At 37.1% G+C, this 27,681-nt stretch overlaps 1 protein-coding gene across 4 annotated transcripts in view; it reads left to right on the forward strand.

Moving 5' to 3' along the window:
* OPHN1 (oligophrenin 1) overlaps nucleotides 1–27,681 on the forward strand; it is a 559,535-nt gene that overhangs the window by 290,494 nt on the left and 241,360 nt on the right. For all 4 annotated transcript variants that reach the window (XM_047715714.1, XM_047715717.1, XM_047715716.1 and 1 more), the window contains exons 7-12: nucleotides 8,836–8,946; nucleotides 11,526–11,630; nucleotides 13,697–13,826; nucleotides 16,461–16,561; nucleotides 20,579–20,670; nucleotides 26,240–26,318. In XM_047715714.1, the coding sequence (XP_047571670.1) occupies nucleotides 8,836–8,946; nucleotides 11,526–11,630; nucleotides 13,697–13,826; nucleotides 16,461–16,561; nucleotides 20,579–20,670; nucleotides 26,240–26,318 (618 nt within the window). The remainder of the gene's footprint in view (nucleotides 1–8,835; nucleotides 8,947–11,525; nucleotides 11,631–13,696; nucleotides 13,827–16,460; nucleotides 16,562–20,578; nucleotides 20,671–26,239; nucleotides 26,319–27,681) is intronic.

Consider the following 27,681-nt stretch of genomic DNA (forward strand, 5'->3'; position numbering starts at 1 on the left):
AATCGCCAGGTTTACACACTTCACAGCACTCACCATAGCACATACTGTCCCCAATGTCCATAAACCAACCACCCTCTCCCTACCGCCCTACCCCCGGCAATCCTCAGTTTGTTTTGTGAGATTAAGAGTCTCTTATGGTTTGTTTCCCTCCCAATCACATCTTGTTTCATTTATTCTTTTCCTACCCCCCAGGTCTCCCATGTTGCCTCTCAAATTCCTCATATCAGGGAGAACATATGATAATTGTCTCTGATTGACTTATTTCACTAAGCATAATACCCTCTAGTTCCATCCATGTCATCACAAATAGCAAGATTTCATTTCTTTTGATGACTGCATTCCATTGTGTGTGTGTGTGTGTGTGTGTGTGTGTGTGTATGTATGTGTATATATATATACCACATCATCTCTATCCGTCTGTTGATGGACATCTAGGTTCTTTCCATAGTTTGGCTATTGTAGACATTGCTGCTATAAACATTCAGGTGCACGTGCCCCTTTGGATCACTACATTTGTATCTTTAGGGTAAATACCCAGTAGTGCAATTGCTGGGTTATAGGGTAGCTCTATTTTCAACTTTTTGAGCAACCTCCATGCTGTTTTCCAGAGTGGCTGCACCAGCTTGCATTCCCAACAGTGTAGGAGGGTTCCCCTTTCTCTGCATCCTCATCAGCATCTGTCGTTTCCTGACTTGTTAATTTTAGCCATTCTAACTGGTGTGAGGTGGTATCTCACTGTGGTTTTGATTTGTATTTCCCTGATGCCGAGTGATATGGAGCACTTTTTCATGTGTCTGTTGTCCATCTGGATGTCTTCTTTGCAGAAATGTCTGTTCATGTCCTCTGCCCATTTTTTTACTGGATTATTTGTTCTTTGGATGTTGAGTTTGATAAGTTCTTTATAGATTTTGGATACTAGCCCTTTATCTGATGTGTCTTTTGCAAATATCTTCTCCCATTCTGTCAGTTGTCTTTTGATTTTGTTGACTGTTACCTTTGCTGTGTGCAAAAGCTTTTGATCTTGATGAAGTCCCAATAGTTCATCTTTGCCCTTCTTCCCTTGCCATTGGCAATGTTCCTAGGAAGAAGTTGCTGTGGCTGAGGTCGAAGAGGTTGCTGCCTGTGTTCTTCTCAAGGATTTTGATGGATTCCTTTCTCACATTGATGTCCTTCATCCAGTTTGAGTCTATTTTCATGTGTGGTGTAAAGAAATGGTCCAGTTTCATTTTTCTGCATGTGGCTGTCCAATTTTCCCACATCATTTGTTGAAGAGACTGGCTCTTTTCCATTGGACATTCTTTCCTGCAGTTGACGATTAGTTGACCATAGAGTTGAGGGTCTATTTCTGGGCTCTCTATTCTGTTCCATTTATCTATGTGTCTGTTTTTGTGCCAGTATCATACTGTCTTGATGATGACAGCTTTGTTATAGATCTTGAAGTCTGGAATTTTGATGCCACAAACATGGCTTTCTTTTTCAATATTCCTCTGGCTATTCGAGATCTTTTCTGGTTCCATACAAATTTTAGGATTATTTGTTCCATTTCTTTGAAAAAAATTGATGGTATTTTGATAGGGATTGAGTTAAATGTGTAGATAGCTTTAGGTAGCATAGATATTTTCACAATATTTGTTCTTCCAATCCATGAGCATGGAAGATTTTTCCATTTCTTTATGTCTTTCTCAGTTTCTTTAGTGAGTACTTTATAGTTTTCTGAGTACAGATTCTTTGCCTCTTTGGTTAGGTTTATTCCTAGGCATCTTATGGTTTTGGGTGCAATTGTAAATGGGATTGACTCCTTAATTTCTCTTTCTTCTGTCTTGCTATTGGTGTATATAAATGCAACTGATTTCTGAGCATTGATTTTATATCCTGACACTTTACTGAATTCCTGTATGAGTTCAGGCGGTTTTGGAGTGGAGTCTTTTGGGTTTTCCACATAAAGTATCATTTGCACATGTTGGGAGTTTTCCACATAAAGTATCATTTGTAAAGATTGAGAATTTGACTTCTTCTTTGCTGATTTGGATGCCTTTAATTTCTTTTTGTTTTTATTGTCTGATTGCTGAGGCTAGTACTTCTAGCAGTGGTGATAATGGACATCCCTGCCATGTTCCTGACCTTAGTGGAAAAGCTCTCAGTTTTTCTCCATTGAGAATGATATTTGGGGTGGGTTTTTCATAGATGGCTTTGGTAATATTCAGCTATGTAGCCTCTATCCCTACACTTTGCAGAGTTTTAATCAGGAAAGGATGTTGTATTTGTCAAATACTTCTTTCAGCATCTATTGAGAGCATCATACAGTTCTTGTTCTTTCTTTATAAATGCATTGTATCATATTGATTTTCTGATGTTGAACCAACCTTCTAGTTCTGGGATAAATCCCACTTTGTCGTGGTGAATAATCCTTTTAATATACTGTTGGAGCCTATTGGCTAATATTTTAGTGAGAATTTTCGCATCTGTGTTCATCAAGGATATTGGTCTGTAATTTTTTTTTTGATGGGATCTTTGTCTGGTTTTGGGATGAAGGTAAATGTTGGCCTCATAAAATGAGTTTGGACGTTTTCCTTCCATTTCTATTTTTTGGAACAGTTTCAGGAGAATTGGAATTAATTCTTCTTTAAATGTTTAGTAGAATACCCCTGGGAAGCCATCTGGCCCTGGACTCTTGTTTGTTGGGAGATTTTTGATGAGTGCTTTAATCTCCTTACTGGTTATGGGTCTGTTCAGGTTTTCTATTTCTTCCTGGTTCAGTTGTGGTAGTTTATATGTCTCTAGAAATGCATCCATTTCTTCCAGATTTTCAAATTTGTTGGCGTAGAGTTGCTCATCGTATGTTCTTATAATTGTCTGTATTTCTTTGGTGTTCGTTGTGATCTCTCCTCTTTCATTCATGACTTTATTTATTTGGGTCCTTTCTCTTTTCTTTTTGATAAGTCTGGCCAGGGGGTTATCGATCTTATTAATTCTTTCAAAGAACCAGCTCCTAGTTTCGTTGATTTGTTCTATTGTTTTTGTTTTTGTTGTTGTTGTTGTTGTTGTTGTTGTTTCTATTCCATTGATTTCTGCTCTGATCTTTATTTTTTGTCTTCTGCTAGGTTTAGGCTTTATTTGTTGTTCTTTCTCCAGCTCCTTTAGGTGTTGTTGGGTTAGGTTGTGTATATGAGACCTTTCTTGTTTGTTGAGAAAGGTTTTTATCACTCTGTATTTTCCTCTCAGGACTGCCTTTGCTGTGTCCCACAGAATTTGAACCATTGTGTTTTCATTATCATTTGTTTCCATGACATTTTTCAATTTGTCTTTAATTTTCTGGTTGACTCATTCATTTCTTAGAAGGATGCTGTTTAGTCTCCATGTATTTGGGTTCTTTCCAAATTTCCTCTTGTGATTGAGTTCTAACTTCTGATCATTGTGGTCTGAAAATATGCAGGGAATAATCCCAATCTTTTGGTACTGGTTGAGACCTGATTTGTGACCCAGGATGTGATCTATTCTGGAGAATGTTCCATGTACACTAGAGAAGAATGAATATTCTGTTGCTTTGGGATGGAATGTTCTGTATATATCTGTGATGTCCATCTGGTCTGGTGTGTCATTTAAGGCTTGTATTTCCTCGTTGCTCTTTTGCTTGGATGATCTGTCCATTTCAGTGAGGGTTTTTTAAAGTCCCCTACTATTACTGTATTATTGTCAATGTGTTTCTTTGATTTTGTTATTATGTGGTTTATATAGTTGCCTACTCCCATGTTATGAACATAGTTATTTAAAATTGTTAGATCCTGTTGTTGGACAGACCCTTTGAGTATGATATAGTGTCCTTCCTCATCTCTTATTACAGTCTTTGGCTTAAAATCTAATTGATCTGATATAAGGATCGGCACCCCAGCTTTCTTTTGATGTCCATTAGCATGGTGAATTGTTTTCCACCTCTCACTTTAAATCTGGAGGTATCCTTGGGTTTAAAATGAGTTTCTTGTAGACAGCATATTGATGGGTTTGGTTTTTTTATCCATTCTGATACCCTATGTCTTTTGATTGGGGCATTTGGCCCATTTACATTCAGGGTAACTATTGAGAGATATGCATTTAGTGCTATTGTATTGCCTGTAAGGTGACTATTATTGTATATTTTCTGTTCCTTTCTAGTCTACTACTTTTAGGCTCTCTCTTTGCTTAGAGGACCCCTTTCAGTATTTCTTGCAGAGCTGGTTTGGTGTTTACAAGCTCTTTCAGTTTTTGTTTGTCCTAGAAAGCTTTTTATCACTCCTTCCATTTTCAATGATAACCTAGCTAGATATAGTATTCTTGGCTGCATGTTTTTCTCATTTAATGCTCTGAATATATCATGCCAGTTCTTTCTGGCCTCCCAGGTCTCTGTGGATAAGTCTGCTGCCAATCTAATATTTTTACCACTGTATGTTAAAGACTTCATATCCTGGGCTGCTTTCCGGATTTTCTCTTTGTCACTAAATCTTGTAAATTTTACTATTAGATGATGGGTTGTGGACCTATTCTTATTGATTTTGAGGGGGACTCTCTGAGCCTCCTGGATTTTGATGCTTGTTCCCTTTGCCATTTTAGGGAAATTCTCTACAATAATTCACTCCAATATACCTCCTGCCCCCCTCTCTCTTTCTTCTTCTCCTGGAATCCCAGTTATTCTAATATTGTTTCGTCTTATGGTATCACTTATTTCTCAAGTTCTCTCCTTGTGGTTCAGTAGTTGTTTGTCTCTCTTTTGTTCAGCTTCTTTATTCTTTGTCATTTGGTCTTCTATATCACTGATTCTTCTGCCTCATTTATCCTAGCAATAAGATCCTCCATTTTTGAGTGCACCTCATAAAAAGCTTTTTTTATTTCAACTTGGTTAGATTTTAGTTCTTTTATTTCTCCAGAAAGGGCTTTTATTTCTCCAGACAGATTTCTCTAATATCTTCCATGCCTTTTTTGAGGCACGCAAGCACCTTGAGAATCATCATTCTGAACTCTAGATCTGACATATTATCAATGTCCATATTGATTAGGTCCCTGGCCTTTGGTACTGCCTCTCATTCTTTTTTTTTTTTTTTTTTTTTTGTGGTGAGTTTTTCAGTCTTGTCATTTTATCCAGGTAAGAATGTATGAAGGAGAGAATAAAATAATAAAAGGGTGGCAAAGACCTCCATAAAATGTGCTTTATCCAAATCAGAAGAGACCCCAAATCCTGGGGCGGGGCAAGTAAGGGGGTAAAAAGAAGTTCAGAAAAAAAAATTTAAAAAGAAAAAAATCTAAAAAAGAAAAATATGTATATATATTAGACTGGTGGATAGAACAGGGTCACCCACTTAATTTTGGGAGTATTTTGGTCTTTTTGAAGAAACTACCTCCCAAAATTTTAAAGAATGAAAAACATATATAATGGTAAACACGATGAAGGGATGGAATATGAGTATAAATTGAAAAACTGTTTTTAAAAAATTTTTTTCAAAAAAAGGAATTGATAAGTTGTTTGGTAAAATAAAGAAAAAGAAAGTGGAGAGAATTTCCTCGGTCTGGAGACTAGAACAAGGCCCTGTGCTAGATTTAGGTTATATTTTGACCTATTAGAAGAAGTTGTATCCCAAAATTTTTTAGACGAAAAAACCCTATGTTTATACAAAAAATAAAGTTAGATAGTATGAAGGATAAAATATGACTATAATAATGAAGTTCCAAAAAAGATTTTTTTTGAAAGGTATTGTTAAGATAAACTAGTTAAAAATGTTAAAAGAGAAAAGGGTAAAAGTTAAAAAAAATTAGTAGAAGACAAAAATAAAATTAAAAAATAATTAATTAACTTTGTAAGGCTAAAGAATCATGGTGTAAAGCCTTGAATTCCATGCTTTGCTTTCTCCTCTGGAATTCCACTGTTCTCCTTGGTAAGTGAATTTGGTCATGGCTGGATTTCTTGGTGATCTTCTTGGGGAGGGGCCTGTTGCAGTGATTCTTAAATGCCTTTGCCCAAGGTGAAATTGCACCGCCCTTACCAGGAGCCAGGCTAAGTTATCCACTCGGGTTTGCTTTCAGGAAATTTTGTTCCCTGAACACTTTCTGTAGAGTTCCAGAGGATACGAATGAAAATGGCGGCCTCCCAGTCTTCAGCCCGGAGGAGTTGAGAGCTTGGGGCCCCACTCGTCATTGTGTCTTTGGAGAAAAGTCCTCAATCACTCCCATCTCCCTGGCCTCTGGCTGCACTCTGAGCTCACCCAGCCTGTGATCAAGCATCTCTGTCTCTGGCACACAGCCCCACCTGGCATCTCCAAACCCAGCAGATCCCTGTGCTCTTCCAGGGGTGTCTCCCCAGATCTTGTGGGGTCCCCACTTACAGAGCAGTGGCCTTTGCCACAGATCACAATTTAAGGTATCCCTGAGTTGAGAGTTCACTCCTCAGCTCCATCTCTGTAGCCAGCTTCCCTGCTCTAATACCTGTGACCTCTGTGACACTCAGACACTCCCTATCCTTCTGTGACACCGTGGGACCTGAAACCATGCTGTCCCCATGTGGGCTTCACCCCAGTTTAGTCTCTGGAGTGATGTCCCTCAGTGGAGCAGACTTTTAAAAGTTCTGATTTTGTGCTCCATTGCTCTGCTGCTTGCTGGGAGTCGGCCATTCCCCCCACAGTCTATCTTCCTGTCACTTTGGATTCACTTCTCCACCAGTCCTACCTTTCAGAAAGTTGTAGATTTTCTGTTTCTAGAATTACTGCTCTTCTTCTCTTTGATCTACTGTTGGATTTTTGGGTGTTCGGAATGGTCTGATAAGTTATCTAGCTGATCTCCTGCTACCTGATGTTGTCTCAGCCTGCTACTTCTCTGCCATCTTTACTCCTCCCCGCTCTTCTTTTCTTTATGTTGGTATGCATTTCTCACATTGTTTTCACTCTTCTTGAAGAAGTTCTTATTATATTTCTTGGGTTACAATTTTACTAGCAACACATTCCTCCAAATTTTGTTTGTTTGAGAAAATCCTTAATTCTTCTTCACTTTTGAAATATAATGTCACTGGATACAAAATTCTAAATTTGTGATTTTTCTTTCAGTATCTAAAATATCTCACTCTACTCTCTTCTTTTGGCATGGTCTCTTGAGAGAAATTCTATTTTTACCCTTCTTTAGATAAGGCGTTTCTTCTTCTTTCTTCAAGATTTTCTCTGTGTCTTTAAATTTGTGTTGTTTGAATATGATATGACTACATGTAGAATTTTTTTTTGTATTTATACTGCTGTTGTTCTCTGAGCTTTCTCAATCTTTTGTTTGGTACCTGTCTAATTTTGGAAAATTTTCAGTCATCACCTTAAGTATTTCTTATGTTCCATCTTTTTTCTCCTTTATATATCTTATACCTTTTATAATTGTCCAACACTTCATAAATATTTCACTCTGTCTTTTTTCTCTTTGCATTTCAGTTTTTGAAGTTTCTATTAAACATACCTCAGGTTCACTGATTTTTTTCTGTAGTCTTTTTTAGTCTGTCGATAAGCCCATTCAAGGCATTCTTTATTTCTGCTATTGTTTTTGATTTCTAGCATTTCCTTTTGATTAATACTTCAATTTTGCATATATCCACATATATTATTCACATGTTCTTGTGTGTTTTCCTCTTTTTCAATTAAAGCCTTTGCTTTAATTTCTGGTGTAATAGTTCCACTATCCACTATCTTTACCTTATCTAAGTTTGGTTTTGATGTTTGTTCTTTTTTTCTAAAGATTTTACTCCTTTATTTGACAGAGAGAGAGAGAAAGATCACAAGTACGCAGAAAGCTAGGCAGAGAGAGAGAGGGGAAGCAGGCTGCCTGCTGAGCAGATAGCCCGATGTGGGGCTTGATCCCAGGACCCTGAGATCAAGACCTGAGCCGAAGGCAGAGGCCCAACTCACTGAGCCACCCAGGTGCCCCTTGATGTTTGTTCTTCATTTTCAACTGGTTTTTGGTCTTGTTGTTGTTGTCCTTTTGAATGCCTTGTACTATTTTGTTGAAAGTCAGGCATAATGTTCCAGGTAAAAGGAACTGAAATAAATAGGCCTGTAGTATGAGGCTTTATGTTTACATTACTAGGAGTTAGGCTGGGCTTAGTTTGCTCTTAGACTATGCTTGTTTTTTCTAACTATTGTTCTGAGGCCACAGTTTCCTCTGGTATTTTTTTTTCTGTTTTCCCTGTTGTCTTTGGCTTTCCTTAGAGAGGTATTCTTTTTTCTTAAAAAAATATTTATTTATTTGAGAGAGAGTGGAAGAGGGAGTGAATTTGGGGGGCAGAGAGGAGTAGAGGGAGAGAATCTCAAGCAGACTCTCTGCTGAGCTTGGATTCGGATGTGGCGCTCAGTCTCATGATCCTGAGATCATGACCTGAGCCGAAAGCAAGGGTCAGACACTTAACTGACTGAGCCACCCAAGCACCCTGAGAATTATTCTTAAATAACTGATAGTCTGATTTCTGCTTCTGTGCTTCTGCTCTGGTAATCTCTGATTCTCTATTTTCAACTGTCTATCTAATATTTGAGGCAACTGTTTTCCTTCTGACTTCACTTCCCTGTTGTTTCTAAGGGGAATTATCCATTTTCAATTTGTTCATCATTTTTCTTGTGAGGATGGGTGAGGTAACTTTCAAGATTTTTAATTGTTGGACCAGAAACCAGAAGTTTCACAATGATCACTTTTTACTTCTTGGTTTACAATTCTCTGTCTTTAAAATAAAAGAATAAGATCATTACTTGGTGGCTAAATTCTCCCCTAGCTCTAGCATTCTGTTGAGTCCATAAGCAGTGACTTGCAAAAGTGACTGTGCTGTTATGTGACATTTGCTACTCTTCTTTACAGGCAGACCTCCAGGTGGACAAGGAGAGGCAGAATTTCTTTGAGTCCTCCCTTGATTATGTTTATCAAATCCAGGAAGTTCAGGAGTCCAAGAAGTTCAACATTGTGGAGCCAGTAAGTTCTATCTGTTGATGAATAGTCTAAAAATATTTACCAAATACCAGGTAAATATGGAGAACTTTGACCATAAAATTGAGATTTCAAAGATGCTGAAGGATATTTAATGCTTAATAATGAATGTCAAGAAAATAAACACAGTAGCTTGGGTTGCTCTTGCTCTCTTACTAACAATATTTTCTATCTCTTCTTTACCTCTCCTCCCCTGCCTTTTTTTTCCTCTCCCATTTTCTGTCCCCTCAGCTATGATTTTTCTTTCCTTCTCTTTTTTGCTTCCTTTCTCCTTTTCTCCCTTCTTTGATTTCTCTGACACCCTTTCTTTTTTTTTTTTTTTTTGTCTTCCCTTCCTTGCTCTCATGCTTTCATAAAACTTTTGAAGTGCCTATAATATGCCTGTCAATTTGCTAGGAGCACATTTCCCTTGCACTTAATGACTTCCTATTGTACTATTTTTACTTCTATCTTATTTTCTACTTACATCTCCTTGACTATAAAAAGGGTGTGCTTTGATATGACAACTCTGTTGAATTTTAATTCTTAGTAAAGAAAATCTAGAAAAAATTATAGGAAAAAACAAATAACAAATTCCCATACAGAGATAATCACTGTTGATATTTTGGCATTTTCTTTCCAAATTTTCTGTATTTGTTATATTTCTCTCTCCATATATGTCTGTCTTTGTACTTTAGATGTGGATGTATGTACACATGTGTGCAGGTCTGTTTACACAAGTATATATTTTTCACATGAACATGTATATCTATGTACATCTAAATGTGTATTTGTCTTCCCTTATGTATACATTTATATGTATATCTGTGTGCAACCAAGTGTTTATTCATTTATACAAAAAATAATTGAGCTTCTGTTATATGTCAGGCACTGTGCTAAACACTGGGTATCTTATAGTGAATAAGACAAACTCTGTTTCTGTCTTTATAAAGACTACACTCTTATTGGGTAGACAGAAGGGAAAGAAGGATATATATAAATAAAACTAATTGTAAGTTATAATAAGGGCTAAAACAAATAACAAGAATGGGCAACTACTTTAGATTAAGTGGTCAAGGAGGAAGTCTGAAAGTATCACTTAAGATAAGTTCTAAAGAAAGAGAGGATGCAGCCACATGCATAATGGGGAAATAATATTAAAGACACAGAAAAAAACACATGTGCATGATCCTCAAGTTAGGAAAGAATGGTGTGCCTGAGGAATGAAAATGTTAGTGCCTTTAGATATAGGTGATAGAAAAGGAGACTGGCAGGAAATAATGTATGATAGGAAGGCATAGGACTTGTAACCATGGTAAGGAGTTTGGATAGTAGTCTAAGTGTAGTGGAAAACCATGGATATAAGTTTTAATCAGGATATGACATAAGCTGATTTTGTTGTGTGGAGAATGGCTTGGAAGAAACCAACAGTGGAAGCAAGGAATCCAACTAGGAGGCTACTACAGCAGTCTAGGCAAGAAAAGAGGTTGGTTTGGGTTAGGGTGCTGAAAGTGGAAACAGAAAAGAATGGCTGGATTAGAGATATATTTTGGTGGCAAAACTGACAGAATTTGGATTGAGATGTGAGTGGAAAAGAAATCAAGGATGATTCTTTACTTTCTGGCTTGACTGAGTAAGTGGTAGGGTCATTTCCTGAGATGAGAAAGCTTGGAAGAGAAACAGATTATGTATATGACAATGTATGTAGTACACAAACCCATTTACATTTATATATAAATATATATATATATGTACATGTGTATATATATGTACCGTTGTTATGTTTTTGTGTATACATAGTTTCTGTTTATATGTTTATATATATATTATATATATTATATATATTTATATGTAAATATAAATATATATTTATAATATATGCACATGTATATGCATATTGTGTATCTGTGTGCATATTTACATATACCTATCCACTCATTTTCTAAAAAGAATAGAGAAATTATTACTACTTCCTATTATTATACTTAACTATTGCCAGAAGTGAGCATTATTGTTTAAAGGTTTGTATTTCATAGATGAAATCATATTTTCATTGTTTTTCTGTGCATTTATTAATGAATTTGAATATTTGGAACATTACAAAAATTATTAGTTCTTTTATGTCTTATTCTTAAACCCCTCTGAAATATTTTTAATTTGAAAATGGGTTCATACTATTTGAATCTTTTAGCATTAGGACATTCTTCATTAAGGTACAGAACCTACTTTACTCATTTATTCACTTATTTATTTGCCCAACAAATATTGATCACCTATTCTGTGCCAATTCTGAGGATATAGAGAGAAAATGCACAGTCTATTCCATATGGTCCAAACTATGAATGGTTTTATATGCTATCTGGAAAGGATTTGAATGCATACATTTGTTAGTAGTTCTTATTTTCTGGAACTAAGTCCAACGTAAATATTTAATAAGAGAATAGCTATGTGTAGACCTGCTTGTGTTTTCATGATTACTTTTAACACTATACTTGGTATATGGAGTTTCTTTTCCAAGTTTCTTTTTCCTTTATTTAGTAATGAGAAGGTACTGATGATGAAGTTATTTTTACACATTTCCCTAGGTTTTGGCCTTTCTTCATAGTCTCTTCATTTCCAACAACTTGACTGTGGAGCTCACGCAGGATTTCCTCCCATACAAACAGCAGCTCCAGCTCAGTTTGCAGAATGTGAGTTTGCATGTGGGTTTCTTCACCTGTCCCTGCATTCCAGTTGGATCTCAGCCACAATGACCTTGATCTTGAAATCCCAGCTTATTGCATTCTAGCCAATTTGTTAGGACATACTAATGTGGGTCATAATTATTTTAGTGTGCTTTCTCTTCCAGTTTCAACTCTTACCAGTCTTTGAGGCTTATTGTTGTTCAGACCTACCCTTCCACCCTCTGACACTTCTGTCTCTCCAGTAAACATTAAATGTTGCTAATTTACTGCATCCCTCTCAGATCAGAACCAACTATGGGGTTAAGCACAAGTTTTTTTATTGTTATTATTATTTATTGTTATTGTCTTTTTTTTAACATTTTTTAAATTTATTTTCAGCATAACAGTATTCATTGTTTTTGTACCACACCCAGTGCTCCATGCAATCCGTGCCCTCTCCAATACCCACCACCTGGTTCCCCCAATCTCCCACCCCCCCACCTCTTCAAACCCTTCAGATTGTTTTTCAGAGTCCATAGTCTCTCATTGTTCACCTCCCCTTCCAATTTCCCCCAACTCCCTTCTCCTAACTCCCCATGTCCTCCATGTAAGCACAAATTTTATGCTACTTCCATGTTGGTCCGTCAAGGCACTTGTGAGTTTTATGACATGAATGCCCACTTTCCCCTCTCTTCCTTTTCTCACTAATCACTAGAATTAAATTATATATAAAGGTTTTATTCACCTTCTTTCCCATGCTGGTTCTTATAGATAGCCATAGGCATAGCCTTCCCATCTTCATAACATATATATTTTTTCTCACTTGTTTATTTAACCCACTATTCATTGAATGGCTATAGATATAACATATACTCTGTGCCAGACATGGACATACCATAATGAAGTATGTTAGGTTTTCTGTCCTCAGGGAACATACAGTCTCTTGCAGGAAAGAGACATAAACACTGTAACACACCATAATTCCTTGTGATAAGTGTTTCAATAGCATCAAGCCACAAATTTTAAGGAAGCACAGAAAGTGGAACATTTGACTGCCTGACACAGTTAGAGAAGGCATCACTGAGATAGTGACTTTGGACTAGTTACATTACATGAAATTTGTAGAGTATTTTTATATGAAAAAGTTGCTAATAAGGTTGTTAGTGGAAATAAACTTCACCTGGTTGTTTAGGAGGATCCTGACTTACAGTTGTTTTGTTTCTTTCTTTCTGGGTACTCACCTTCACCAGAATGTGAGAGCCCCTGACTTCTATGGATTTTTAAAATCTTCCTATAACCAGCTTAATCATTTGAATCTTCCTCCGAATAGAACTTGAAAAGTATGAGTTTAATAACAATGTTTTGTATCTGTGTATATGATGAACTCATTCACAAGATAATCAATATTGTGGGCCTAGCAAGATAGATAGCTCAGATCACCTTTGTGACTGATGTAACAATCTTGAGACTGGACATTAAGAACCTATCTCTAGTGATTTTCATACCCACATTTTAAGCAGTGTTTTGCTATTGTGTTTTAGTTGTACAGTTTTAAATAGATTTCTTCTTCCATTAGTTTTTGTTATTCATGAATATGAAAACATAACTTTTCCATTGACATATCTTCAAAGATAGCACCTTGTCATGTATTTTATCCTAATAAGCCAGAATTTGATTCAGAGTCAAGTAGGCAGTAACTTCAATTGAGGCAGAGCTTAGAAGTTGCCATGATAATATTACCTTTGAAAACTTTTATAGTTTCCTATCTTGTAAAGCAGAGTTCAGTCTGGTGCTTAGAATTCTAAGAACGTTTATTTATTGGCTTATGTGATTCCCATTAGAATAAAGTCTCCCAGATGTATTTTTATGGTTATATTGCTATTTATGTTTCTGTTTCCCTTTTAGTCTGGTTCTGTCAATCTCGTAAAATTGTTTTCTAGTCACGATGCTATTCAACATTTTTGTTGTTGTTTTTGCTATGTTGTAGCATATTATGCAAACCAAGAAAACTCTGCACTGGATCTATAATCAATAAGTGCTTTTTAATAATCATGGTGATAATGAGAATAATTATGATGATAATGTCTTCACAGACAAGAAATCATTTCTCCAGTACCCGAGAAGAGATGGAAGAACTTAAGAAAAGGATGAAAGAAGCTCCCCAGACATGCAAACTTCCAGGACAGCCTACCATTGAAGGCTATCTCTATACACAAGAGAAATGTGTGTGGGAATACAGGGATACACACTGGGTTTCAGTAGGCTAGCACCTACTGCCACTTGGCATCTCCAAACTCACATTTGTTCACAGACCCCTGACAGCTATACCTCTTTGGAGAAGAGTCTGGGAACAGAGAAAAAAAAGAAAAGGAAGGAGAAATTGGAGGGGTAGTAGTTAAGGATTTGTTTTCTGAAGACTTAGGGATGATTTTTTCTCTGTGATCCAAAGTGGGGATTGTTAATTATTTAATCCTTCTGATGATTATGACTGGGGGGAAAAAGGAGGTAGGGGAAAGGAGGCAGAAAAATAATATTTATTACACCTACTATGTACCAGGCATGGTGCAAAGTGCATTAAATATACTATCTCATTTAATCTTTAAAATCACTTATCATACCATTTTACTTGAGGCCACTGAGGCTTATAAAGATCACTAGTTGAAAGTTACCCAACGATATGTTGGCAAATTGAACATAATTTAAAAACAACAACAACAACAAAAAAGTTACCCAACTATCAAGTAGCAAGCCTGAGTAAACTCAGTTCTATGAAATGCCAAAACCTATCCTCCTATCACTATACCCTATACCTTCCACTGCCTTAGGAATACATGGTTGCTCTTAAAGCACTAAACAACAATCATTGTGCTTTCAGTGGGCAGGACAGTTGTTCATTGCTAACCAAGGCCCATGGATTAACTTCTCCATTCACCGAATATTGCAGAGGATTTAAGCCTTCCTACTTCCTAAATTACTTTATGAAAACTTGTGTGTGCTCTTTGATTTTCCTTACGAACTATGACCCAATGGTTCCAAAGCCTGTGATTTCAGCCCTGCCCAGACTTATTATACCCGAGAAGAGGCAAAGGAGGCTATTTACATGTTACCAGTGACAAAAACTACTGCAATTCACAAAGCATGGCATTCAGGCAGTGATAGTATCATCTTTTCTTCTCTAAGAGAAATTAACTTCTGGTGGTTTTCAAACATATGTTCTTTAACCTCTTGGGTTTATCTCTACAACTCTGCATTGCAGAATTTCTCAGTGCAATTGACATTTTGGGCTGGGTAGTTCTTTGTTCTGAGAGGGGGGTCATATACATTATAAGATATTTAGCAGCATCTGTGGCCTGTCCTCACTTTATTCTAATAGCATTCCATAGGTATGACAACCGAAAATGTCTCCAGACATTGCCAAATATCTCTTTGGCAAAATTGCCCTTGGTTGAAAACTACTGCTATATTATAAATGATGTGGGAATAATGATTTTCTAATCTTGGCTCTAATATCAACTAGCTACATGGTGCTTCTGTGCCCCAGTTTTCTAATGTGTCAAATGGATATGATGTTGCTATTCAGTTGAATGTTTACCGAACATCCTTTTTGCCAGACAATATGTAGTGCATTGAGGATTTAAAAAATATGAACCAATCTTATTTTTTTTCAAATCCAACATTATTTTTATTTTTATTTTTTGTTATTTTATTATAGTCTGTTAGTAACCTTCAAGAAGCTCATAGTCTGATGAGGAAAACAGACAACTATATCAAGAATTATAAGGAAATGTGTTGAGCACTGCATTTGGGGCATCTATCTAAGGGCTTCATTGAGGAAGCAATGTTTAAATTAGGAATTGAATTATGAGTGGAAGTTTGATAGACAAAAAAAGGGGGGCAGAATTTCAGGTATATACCATTGCATGTTACTCAGGCACAAAGGTGTATGAGGATGTAGTTAATTTTCAGGGTCATAGTTTGCAAAGAACAACCCTGGTATACACTTTCCATCCTGATGTAATTATTAATAGTGACCCATTCACTCTTAAGTATGTATTGAATTTGGACTAAAAATATATTGGCACCTGTTTATTTGGTAACTGAAAGTAATTCAATGAGACAGGACCATAGAGTGTGGCAAAAGACAAAGTAGGAAAGGTAAATGTCATATTAGGAAGGGTCTTATGGGCCAACATGAGTTTAGAGACAGTGGGAAAGCCATGCAAGATTTATAAGAAAGATGAAATAATAGACATCAGTATTTAAAAAATATTCCTTCTAGCTAAAGAATAGAGAATGGACTGGAAAGGAGTGATCAGAGATGGGAGCAATCAGAGAGAAGGTCACTGTCATAATTAATTAGTGAAATGTTGAATTTTTATTTTGTTTGAAGTAGATCATAAAACATTATAAGTAATTCAGCAATAGGGTCCTGCACTAATTCAATTCTAGAAGGGATGGAGAGAGGAAGCAGCTGAAGGAGAGACATGTGGGAAAAAGAATGAGCAGTTCCCAACCACCAGTCAAAAGGGACAAGTTACAGGGAAGAAGAAGCAGAAGATTACAGATGTTTCCAACTCATATAATAGGATGAACAGCAGAAGCGTTTAGAAGAGACATGGCAAGAAGAGTTATTTGGAGTAAGCTAGAGCAGATATGGAAAGCATTTGATGAGGATTAGGATCTCTATATGTGCTGTGCATCGATAGCCCACAGGGTTAGAGTTCAGGGGAAGATTAGAGCTAGATCTAAAGCCCTGTGATTATGAAGAGCAGGCTATACCACTTCCATCTTAGGAGTGTATTGACCAGACAGCCAAATGGATATAGTTCGTCAGCTCACTTTTGCCTATCATTGTAGGGGCTTTGGGAATATCCTGGGTGAAATATTATTGCCAGTATGAGAAGGAGACCAAAATGCTCACCATGACACCTATGGAGCAGAAGCCAGGTGCTAAACAGGTCAGTTCTTTTGTGTGCCATATTTTTTGAAATGCATCTGTGACTGTATCTTAGAAAAGAGTATATCTTGACTTAGTTTCAAAGAATCAAGTCCATCATGGTTATGTGAAGCCATGACTTTGTATGTTCCTCTTGACACAAATTTGTATTGGGTCAGCTACTACTCAGTTGAATGAAATATGTCCGTTAATTATGCCAAGCCTTCTGAAAATGCCTATACTTTTTCAGATCATTTATTAAATTATTACAAATGCTTGTCACATTGTACAAGAAAATTTGCAAGAATATGGATGAATTGCAAGAGGATAGTGTTACTTGCTTTTAAGAAGTCTCTACTTCTTAGGGTTCTTAGGATTCCTTTAAATAGCAAGTGTTTAAAATATCATTTTCCGAAATTCCTTGGTATTTTAGAGAAGTATGTCTGTTTCCTGAAGTTAGAATAATCTGTACCCCCTATTCTATGTAATTTTCAGATATATTTAAGCAGATAATGCTTCTTCTTCTGTCCTTCAAACCTTCCCCATCCCCTAAAATGTCAAGATGAGTTTAACACACTAAGGAGATAGTTACTTACCTGGAAGAACCTAATCTTATATATTACATACTTTACTATACTTACTGTACTATGCTATACTATATTATATATATGACAACACAGCCAAAAAACTTATTCTGTCATCTCACTTTTGCCTATCTTTGTAGAGGCTTTGGAAATTCTGTCTCTCAAGGGTTTATTAAGATAAAAGCTGATAGAATATTCATATTCTAAAAGTAGTTTAGTGTGTCCCTTTTAACCATCTCTTAGACTGCATTTTAAGGCATTATTTTTAAGGATTTCTATTCTTTATAAATTGTTTACAAAGTCAAACAAGGTTCACTTGTTAGCACTGAACCTCGGTGGCGTGAAAAGACCTAATTTCGGTAGGCATAAATTTGGAGAAAAATTGGGCCATTTTGTCTCCTTTGCTGGTGCTTTCCCTAGAAGATCTGTCTTGTGTGACTTGTTCACAGAAAATTAGAGAGGACTGAGATTTGGTGTCAAGCTATAGAAAATTGCCTTTTTTGTCTTGAACCCAGAATTTTGTCATTCGGCTTTGAATGGGTATTGGAGATGGAATGCACCTCTAATGAAGTATACCAAATGGGGTTTCCAGAACCCTCATCCATGCTTCTATATGGGCCAGTAACTCATTCCTGACTCCAAAACTCTTCTTAGTTTCCAGTCTGTTAATTGCCAAAGTACCTTCCAAGTGGTTTCATTAAATTTATCTTGGGCTCTATCACAGCATTTTTTCCATTTCTGTCGGTACTTAGCTGATGTATCTTATTGACTAGTGCTTATAAGCACTGTCCTGTAGTTTCTTCCTTTTCTTTTCCTACACACATTTCTTTCTTAGTCCCAGACTTTAAAATAAACTGATTAGGCCCTTTCTTTTCTGCTCAAGCACCTACTGGAAAAGCTCAAGACAGAAGCAGTCATCCCACTTTCATATCCTCCTAGGAGATGAGCCCAAGCTCTCCTTTTAGTTTTTCTTTCCTTCTTCCCTTTTCATTGAGTGGCTGCTTGTAAAATTGTAAAGTCAGCCTAAGCAGTTTTAATATGGGATTCCTTATGGAGTGGAAAGAGGAACTTAGTTCTCTATTTAGAAGGAAAGGAAGGTAAATTAGTAACTTGAATTTCCCTAAAATGAAGTTGGAAATGATTTCTTCTTGTCATTTCTCTCAGTTCCTATTCCTGGTTTGTGTTTTAGAAAGGTAAATAATACAAGGAAGTGAGACTATAATAACACCATAAAATCCACTATTTATTGACATCTACTGTGTGCCCGGCACTGAGTTACACACTTTTCGTCAAGCGCTTCATTTACTTTCTCAGTATGCCTGTCAAGTATTAGTAGTTCAGTTTGAAGACGGATCCCTCTTTCTGATCTTTCTGATTATGTTACTTAACAGTGTTCCCTACTAGTTCAGCCTATCAACTTCCACTTGTGTTGTGCTGCTCATTTTACAGGTTATCTTCCCAAATTCTCTTTTATAGGATCCCCATCATTTCCCTGTCAGGCAGTTGTAGTAAGAGGAAGGAGTGCTATATTTTGACTTTCAACAACTGGGTTTAAATCCTATCTCTGTGACCTAGTAGCTTTTTGACCCCAAGTAAATTATGTAATATTGCTCAGTATCATTTTCCTCATCAGAAAAATGGCAAGAATGATACTGTAGTTCATAAAAATTTCTTGGGCACTAATCTTTCCTAGATCCTAGAGATAAAAAGATAAATAAGATGCTGCCCATGCCCTTGAATTCTCAGTCAATTGGGGAAATAAGGCACGGAAATGGGAAGCTTTAATATAATGCACAAAATACATAGTGAACAGTGTATGGGATTGGGGAAGAATTTTGGAGGAAATTAAAGCTGAACTGCAGTATGTAGAACAATTATGAGTTTAGCCAGGCCAAGAATATAGATAAAGTCATTGCAGATGGAGGAAACATTATTTGCAGTTATGGAGTCATGAGAGTTATGATGTGTGTGAAATGAGAGCACTTCTGCATGGATGGGGCATAAAACAGATGGGGGTGGCTAGGGGTAACCTGGAGTAATAGACAGAGCTATGATGCCTCTGAATCTGAGAGAGCTGAGAGTTTAAAGGGGGAGGGTGAGTATATGATGCTGTTAGTTGCTGTCATCCTGAAGGACTTGTAATTCTTGATACCCTCAGTGTTAGGGTAAAGAAGGCAGATTGAAGGATGAATTTAGAGTTGAGTTTTTATAGTGTAGGGGCAGCAAAAGGGTAGGCCTGAAAGGGAGTTGAGTGTACCAATAAGAAATAAGTATTATATGCAATTAATGAATTGTCGAACATAATATCAAAAACTAATGATGTATTATATATTGCCTAATTGAACATAATAAAAAATGAAATAAAAAAGTATTGTTTGATCAGTTGGATCAACTGTATGGACCAGTTTGGATGACATAGTACCTAGACCCAGAACTAGAAATACTTGGGAAGTATTTCTGAATTTCTGGCATCAAAGTGGTTAGCATTTTTCCCATTTAATAGATTGTGAAGTTAAGGTTCAGAGAGGAAAATGATTTGCTCTGGGTTGTAAGCTAGTAAATGGCGTAACTGAGACAAAACCCCAAATTTTAAACTTCCTAATTTAATACTATTTCCACTATACTGACTTGGGTGACTTTAGTAGGTAAGCCATTTTACCTCTCTGAGCTTCACTTCTTTCTAAGGGTTGTTATGAAGAAAGTTGGTTTAAAGATACCTAGCATAATGTGTGGCAAATAGTAGGTAATTGATAAGTGTTTCTTCTCTTTCCTATGCCACATTGTCTCTGTTGAGATAATAGAGGGAAACTGAACAATGTGGGATTGGGAAATTTTAATCTGTGGACACAGCAGACTTCAATGGCCTTATTAAGTGCCCATAAGACTAAGGTGGGCTACGCTGTTTTGCATATATGAAATACCAAATGGAACTTTGTAATATATAAATTTGCTCATTTTCTGTACTTCTGCCTATCTTTGGAGAGATTGCTTTTGTGATTTCTGTCTTCCTAAAGAGTCTGGAGGTGGGGAATGAAAATGTTTCTCTCCCCTCCTCCATCTGGCAGTTTAATGGAAGGGAGGCTGCATAAAGTCACTCCCAACCTGCAGGTTTTATGAAAATTTTATTCAGTATACCTAATGCCATTTGGTCAGCCCATTTGTCCTACATTCCCCTTATATTATGTATAATGAGTTCCTAGTTAATCTACCATGCTAAAAAAGAGTACTGACCTACCCATAGCATTTTGTCCTGGTCTCAAACTTTAATTACTGGAGCAAGAAGAAACCATCTGCTGCAAATACTGTTTGAAGGGACAAGGTTCTTGGTGAGGCTAAACATTGCTCCTGCTGCCCTGACTGATGCCTTCCAACTGACTGAGGCTACTGCAGGAGGCAGAAGAAGCTTCTGTGCATTTTATTTTTCAAATTGGCTATTAATCCTTCTCTTATATCAGGGGCCTTTGGACTTAACCCTGAAGTACTGCGTGAGGAGGAAGACAGAGTCTATCGACAAAAGGTTCTGTTTTGATATAGAAACTAATGAAAGGTAAGCTGTGCTAGTATGAACTGGTAATGTCCTCATGCACCAGGTGCTAAGCCTGAGTAGAACTTTTATTTTCCTCTGTCATCTCTTATGATGAAAATGAGCAAATCTATTCATGACATTATTGTCTTGGCTCTTCTGGCTGCTGTTCACAGGGGTCCCTGTTAGACCTGGCCCAGAGCTGACTGGAAACTTCAGTCAGCTTTGCCTCACCTGCTCTAGGCAGAATAAATCACTCCTAGGATTTAATTTGCTATCAGATATGCAATGGTCAATGTTCGGCAACACTATAAGGACAACATAACAAAACTCATTTTTTTTGTAGTATCAAGTTTAGATATTTAAATTCCAGTTAGTTAACATATAGTATGATATTAGTTTCAGGAGTAGAATTTAGTGATTCATCACTTATATACATCCAGTTCTCATTATCACAAATGCCCTCCTTAATACCCATCACCCATTTAACCCACCCCCCCCAACCTCCCCACCAGCAACCCCAGGTTGTTCTCTAGAGTTAACAGTCTATTTCCTGTTTTGCATCTCTTTTTCCTCCATGTTCATCTGTTTTGTTTTTTGAATTCCACATGAGGGAAATCATATGGTATTTGTCTTTCTCTGACTGACTTACTTCACTTAACATAATACTCTCTAGCTTGATCCACGTTGTTGCAAATGGCAAGATTTCTTTTTTTTTTTATGTTGGCTGGGTAATATTGCAGTGTGTGTGTGTGTACACCATATCTTTTTTATCCAGTCATCAGTCAGTAGACACTTGGGATCTTTCCATAGTTTGGTTATTGTTGATAATGCTGCTATAAATATTGGGGTGCATGTATTACTTCAAATAAGTATTTTTGTATCTTTTGGGTAAATACCTAGTAATATAATTGCTAGATCATAGGATAGATCTATTTTTAACTTTTTGAGGAAATTTCATATGGTTTTCCAGAGTGGCTGCACTACTTTATATTCCCACCAGCAGTGTAAGAGGGTTCCCCTTTCTCTGCATCCTTGGCAACACATGTTGTTTCCTGTATTGTTAATTTTAGCCATTCTGACAGGTGTGGGGTGATATCTCATTGTAGTTTTCATTTGTATTTCCCTGATGATGAGTGATGTTGAGCATCTTTTCATGTGTTAGCCATCTGGATATCTTCTTTGGAAAAATGTCTATTCATGTCTTCTGCCCATTTCTTAACTGGATTATTTGTTTTTTGGTTGTTGAGTTTGAGGAGTTCTTTCTAATTTTGGATACTAACGCTTTATGTCATTTGCAAGTTTGTCATTTGCAAGTATCTTCTCCCATTCAGCAAAACTCATTCTTTTATCTCCTAATATAACATACAAGAACAAGTGAATTAGAACACCTTTTAAGGGGAGATAGAAAGGATGGAGGGTGATAGTGATATTGGAGAGTCTTTTCCCCCCACTTGGTGCAAACATGATACAGACTTCTCCTACTTTTCAGGTAAACTGGAAATAGTTGGATTATAACTTTCTGATTTCAGCTAAGGCTTTCAAACATTGTACTTTGTTGTATTTGTTTCTCTCCAGTACCCTCTTTTTGTTTTCTGGATCTGGGCAGTTTTATCAGAGGTGCATTTAACCTTGAAATTTTAAAATGAGAACATTTGGAGTTACTTTGGAGGAAAGCATATTATGCAGTTGAGAGGTTGATCCAAAATTCAGTGAATAAATGTTTCTATATATTATTTCTGTCTAGTATTTCTATGTATTATGTACTGCATAGTAGAAGAGAATTTAACAAAATGGTCAGATTCCTAGAAAGGCACTTAAAGGTTGAATTATAATATCATATGAACAAAACTATCAATGACTGGAATTATAAAGATTATACAAGAGATGAGGGCTTTTTTTTAGTCTGGTAATAAGTAAAAAGTCCTTTTCCCCATTTGAAATTTCTATTTGTTAATCCATATGATTTCTTTGTTAAAAATGGATTGTCCTGACCAAAGATGGTTGTGATAGTAAACATTGTTACTGGTAACCATGCAGCTGTCACTCATTTTTCCAACAGCTTCAGGCTGTTGAACTATACTTCTATATACTGCAGAAAATGACTGTTGAGTGTGGCTTCTTTTTCATGAACCTTTATTGTCTCTCGCTCTGTATCATCAAGATGCTTAAAAGAAATTAAAATTTTCTGTGTCCAGTTTCATTCTGATTCCCCTTCAGCTTAAATTTGCAAGCTGTATGCAAATAATATCCCCATAGACTCAAAACAGTTACAATTTGGCCCTGAGATTATGTGCTGGGAATAGTTTATCTTTATTATTATGATGATGATGATGTTATGTTAGTCCTCATACAGTACATCATTAGTTTTTGATGTAGTGTTCCATGATTCATTGTTTGCATATAACACCCAGTGCTCCATGCACTACATGCCCTCCTTAATACCCATCACTGGGCTCACCCATTCCCCACCCCCCCTCCTCTAAAGCCCTCAGTTTGTTTCTCAGAGTCCGCAGTCTCTCTTGGTTCACCAGTTTATCTTCACGTATCTTCCATCTAGTGCTATGCATGGCTCATGATAGGTACTAAATTTGGTGTGTGTTTATTTATTTTTTTTTTAATTTTATTTTTTCAGTGTTCCAAGATTCATTGTTATGTACCATACCCAGTGCTCCATGTATTTATTTTTAAATGTATTTTCCCACCCCATAACACTGGGGAATTCTGAGACTAGAACCCAAGAATTAAAGATTTGGTGTGTCTATGATTTTAATTACCACATATTGGGCACTTAAACAACATTGACTCATTTAATCCCCCTCCCCTATTTTACCAGTGAGGAGACTGAGACTTGAATATGTTAAGTGAGTTGCCCAAAGTCACACAGTGGCAAGGCTGAGCTCAAACACCCATTTATAGTTCTTCAAAGTCCATGTTGTTGTTGTTTTTTAATTTTGTTTCATTGTCTTAAAGGAAAATAAACATGCTATGAAATGAAGGGTCAAATATATTAATGAATGAGTGCTGAGGTACCTCTGTGGACATGGAGTTTTCTGAGGGATGTGGCATCTGCTTTCCTGGCTAGTAAATCTGATATAAGAAACAAAGTCAGCATTCCCAGCAGGCATTAGGTACCTATACTCATGTCACTGCAGCACAGAGAACAAAGGACTTTCTGAGTCCCTTTTACTATCTCAGGAATAGAGGGTATTTTTTTTAATTGGCTTTGCTCCCATGGTGCCTGGGTGGCTCAGTTGGTTAAGCCTCTGCCTTCATCTTGGGTCATGATCCCAGGGTCCTGGGATCAAGCCTCACATCGGGCTCCTCACTTAGCAGGAAGGCTGCTTTTCCTTCTCTCTCTGCCTGCCACTCTCCCTGCTTGTTTTTGCTCTCTCTCTCTCTGTGTCAAATAAAATAAATAAATAAATAAATAAATAAATAAATAAATAAATAAAATCTTTAAAAAAATAATTAGCTTTTCTGCCAATATTTGAAATCACTCATAGAGCTTGAAGTGCAACGATAACAACAACAGCATAACAACTGCTAACATTTGCCTCTGTACCAGACATTATTCTCAGCCCTTGAAACGCATAATTTCCTTTAATCCTCACTAAAATTCCATGAGGCATGTGGTTTTATCCCATTTTCACAAAAGAAGACAAGGAGACAGAAATGAAGCAATTTAGGTAACATGGATAGCAAATGGTAGAGCCAAGATCCAAACCCAGGAATTCTAGTCTTCAAACCCACACTCTTAACCATTGCACTGTACTGCATATATGCTATATAAGCCTTTTTGTTCTGGATGAGTGACTGGGACCTCAGGAAGTACAGAGGATTTGTCTAAGGTCATTAAGATAGTCAGTGGAAGATCCTGGACTAGAAGTCAATGTTCTTTCTACTTTGTCATCCTGTTCTTATAAATATTATTCTGTTACTTTGACTTTCTGTGGCACCCAAGATTCCTCAGTGCTTCTTGAATAATCACTTATTCATTCTTTCAAGCTCTCTGTAAGGTTAAGAGGTGACATACACATTGGATTTTTCATTTCCCAGATAGGGAAGCTGAGTTCCAGAATGGTTTTAATGTCATATCTGGTCTGTACTGTCTGCTTTTATGTCTGTTGCCCATTTCCTTGTTCTTCCTCTGGTTTTAGGATTCAGGTGGGTAGATGTCTTTACAAAGATTTCTAGACTTTCTAGCCCCATGTGATATATCCAAAAGGTTGGTTATTTGTTAGAGAAAAGTAAACTTGAAAGAATCCAGTGCCCAAAGCCAAGTCCTGGTTTTCAGTTGATTTTGGCTTAAAGATCATTTGGAGGTTTTCTTTTTTAAGATGCACTTGAATGGAGTAAAAGATGGAAAGTCAAATAGGAATCCTATGGTTTCAAAACTGAAAGGGACCTCCCGGCTCATCTGGTCCCACACCCTTATGATAAAGAAACTGAGGCCCATAGAGGCCCAGTTACTATTCCAGGCTCTCTGAACTCTTGTCATTGTTTGCACCATTCCATGACTCAGAGAGGTCTTATCTTAACAGAAGGAATAAGAGGGACGAGTTTCTTATAATGATGCAGATATACAGAGAATGCAAGGAGACTTTATATCTGCATAATACGGTCAATCTGAAATTCTGAGCTTGGTCATGAAGGTTTAAAAAGACCATACAGATTATACCGCCTTGGGGTATCTCTGGTTATACATAGCCTACAAGTAAATAGAAACAAAACAAAACAAAAAAAAAACAAAAAAACAAACAACGGTGTTGAGACCATTTCCGATACAGAAAAGGTGTCGTAGCATAGTGGTTAAGAAAGAAGATGGCTGTTGGACCAGAATTCCTAAATTTTAAATCCTGGTTCTATACTTACCTACTGTGTGAACTTAAGGAACAACTCAATGCCTCAGTTTCCCCTTCTGTAAAATAAGGATTCCTACATAGTATCTGCTTTATAGGTTCCTGGGTAGATTACATGAATTAATACCTATAAAGTAATTAGAAACTGGTGCCGATCTAGTGAGCATTCAATAACTGTTATTATTAGTCATAGATTGCTTAAGTCAGCCAGAAGGCCTCCTCCTTGTGCTGAGCCAGCGTGCATGTTGTTGAATTCTTTCCAACTGGAAATACTCTTTGGACATCATAGATGGGAGAAGTAGGAAAGCCGTTTTTGTTCTATTTTGGTTTTGGTGGATGGTTGTGCCCATGCTGAATATGCTTACTCCTAGAGCCCAGATGAAACTGCTGGCTTCCCAAAGAGAAAAGTAGAGAAAGCCACAGTTTGTCTCAAGTACAATGGAGCCAATTTAATTGTGTATTATGGTGAAGTGTCTTGGCATCTACCTTCCTATCTCCTTGCCTGATCCTGGCATGATGCTGCCAAGATACCATCTCCCCTAGGGTTCCCAAAGTTACTGTTCTCTAAATGTTCCATTGGTTTTTTGAGTAAAAGAGATTTTGAAAAATTGGAATTCTGTATGTGCCTGCTCAGTGTGATACCTTCCAGGGCTGAGAGGGACCCTAGATCACAACACTCCAATTTCTCAAGTGCGTTTTCTACTTTTAACTTGTCATTTTTCCACCATTAGGCCAGGAACCATCACTTTGCAGGCCCTTTCAGAAGCTAACAGAAGGCTATGGATGGAAGCCATGGATGGAAAAGAACCTGTAAGTTGCCTCAGGATACTAGAGAAACCTCAGCACCATAGTACAGTGTGTGAGGGCCCTTAGTGGTTCACTGGGTCTAGGACAATTAAATAGTCAGATTCTCAGATTCAAAATTTTAGAGCTAGAAGGAATTGTTGACTTGACATTTCTTGTTTAAAAAGTAAGCTATTTTGAGTTCCAGAGAGGGCGAGGGACTTCTCTGGGATTTCTCAGAAAAGGCATAACAGTGGGGCCTAAAATCCAGGTTTCTGAGCTTCTTGCTATATTGTTAGATTATGTAGCTGTGCCCACAAGATCTTTTTTTTAAAGATTTTATTTATCTATTTGCCAGAGAGAGAGAAAGAACACAAGCAGGGGAGTGGCAGGCAGAGGTAGAGGAAGAAGCAAGTTCCCCACTGAGCAAGGAGCCTAATGTGGGACTTGATCCCAGCATGCTGGGACCATGACCTGAGCTGAAGGCAGATGCTTAACCCACTGAGCCACTCAGATGTCCCACCCACATGATCTTCTTCTTAAGAAAGAAAATTAAGTGGGTAACCCAAAAGACTCCACCCCCAAACTACAAGAACTCATATACCAATTCAGTAACATGGCAGGATACAAAGTCAATGTACAGAAATCAGTGGCTTTCTTATACACTAACAATGAAAATACAGAAAGGGAAATTAGAGAGTTGATTCCATTTACTATAGCACCATGAACCAGAAGATACCTGGGAATAAACCTAACCAAAGAGGTAAAGGATCTGTACTCAAAGAACTACAGAACACTCATGAAAGAAATTGAAGAAGACACAAAAAGATGGAAGACCATTCCATGCTCTTGGATCAGAAGAATAAACATTGTTAAAATGTCTATACTGTCTAGAGCAATCTATACTTTTAATGCCATTCCGACTAAAATTCCACTGGTATTTTTCAAAGAGCTGGAGCAAATAATCCTAAAATTTGTATGGAACCAGAAGAGACCCTGAATCGCAAAGGAAATGTTGAAAAACAAAAATAAAACTGGCGGCATCACGTTACCTGATTTCAAGCTTTACTACAAAGCTGTGATCACCAAGACAGCATGGTACTGGCATAAAAACAGACACATAGACCAGTGGAACAGAGTAGAGAACCCAGATATGGACCCTCAACTCAATGGTCAAATAATCTTCGACAAAGCAGGAAAAAAATATACAGTGGAAAAAAGACAGTCTCTTCAATAAATGGTGCTGGGAAAACTGGGCAGCTATATGTAGAAGAATGAAACTCAACCATTCTCTTACACCGTACACAAAGATAAACTCAAAATGGATAAAAGACCTCAATGTGAGACAGGAATCCATCAGAATCCTAGAGGAGAACATAGGCAGTAACCT

Source organism: Lutra lutra, chromosome X, assembly GCF_902655055.1.
Source record: "Lutra lutra chromosome X, mLutLut1.2, whole genome shotgun sequence".
In the NCBI taxonomy this organism is placed as follows: domain Eukaryota; kingdom Metazoa; phylum Chordata; class Mammalia; order Carnivora; family Mustelidae; genus Lutra; species Lutra lutra.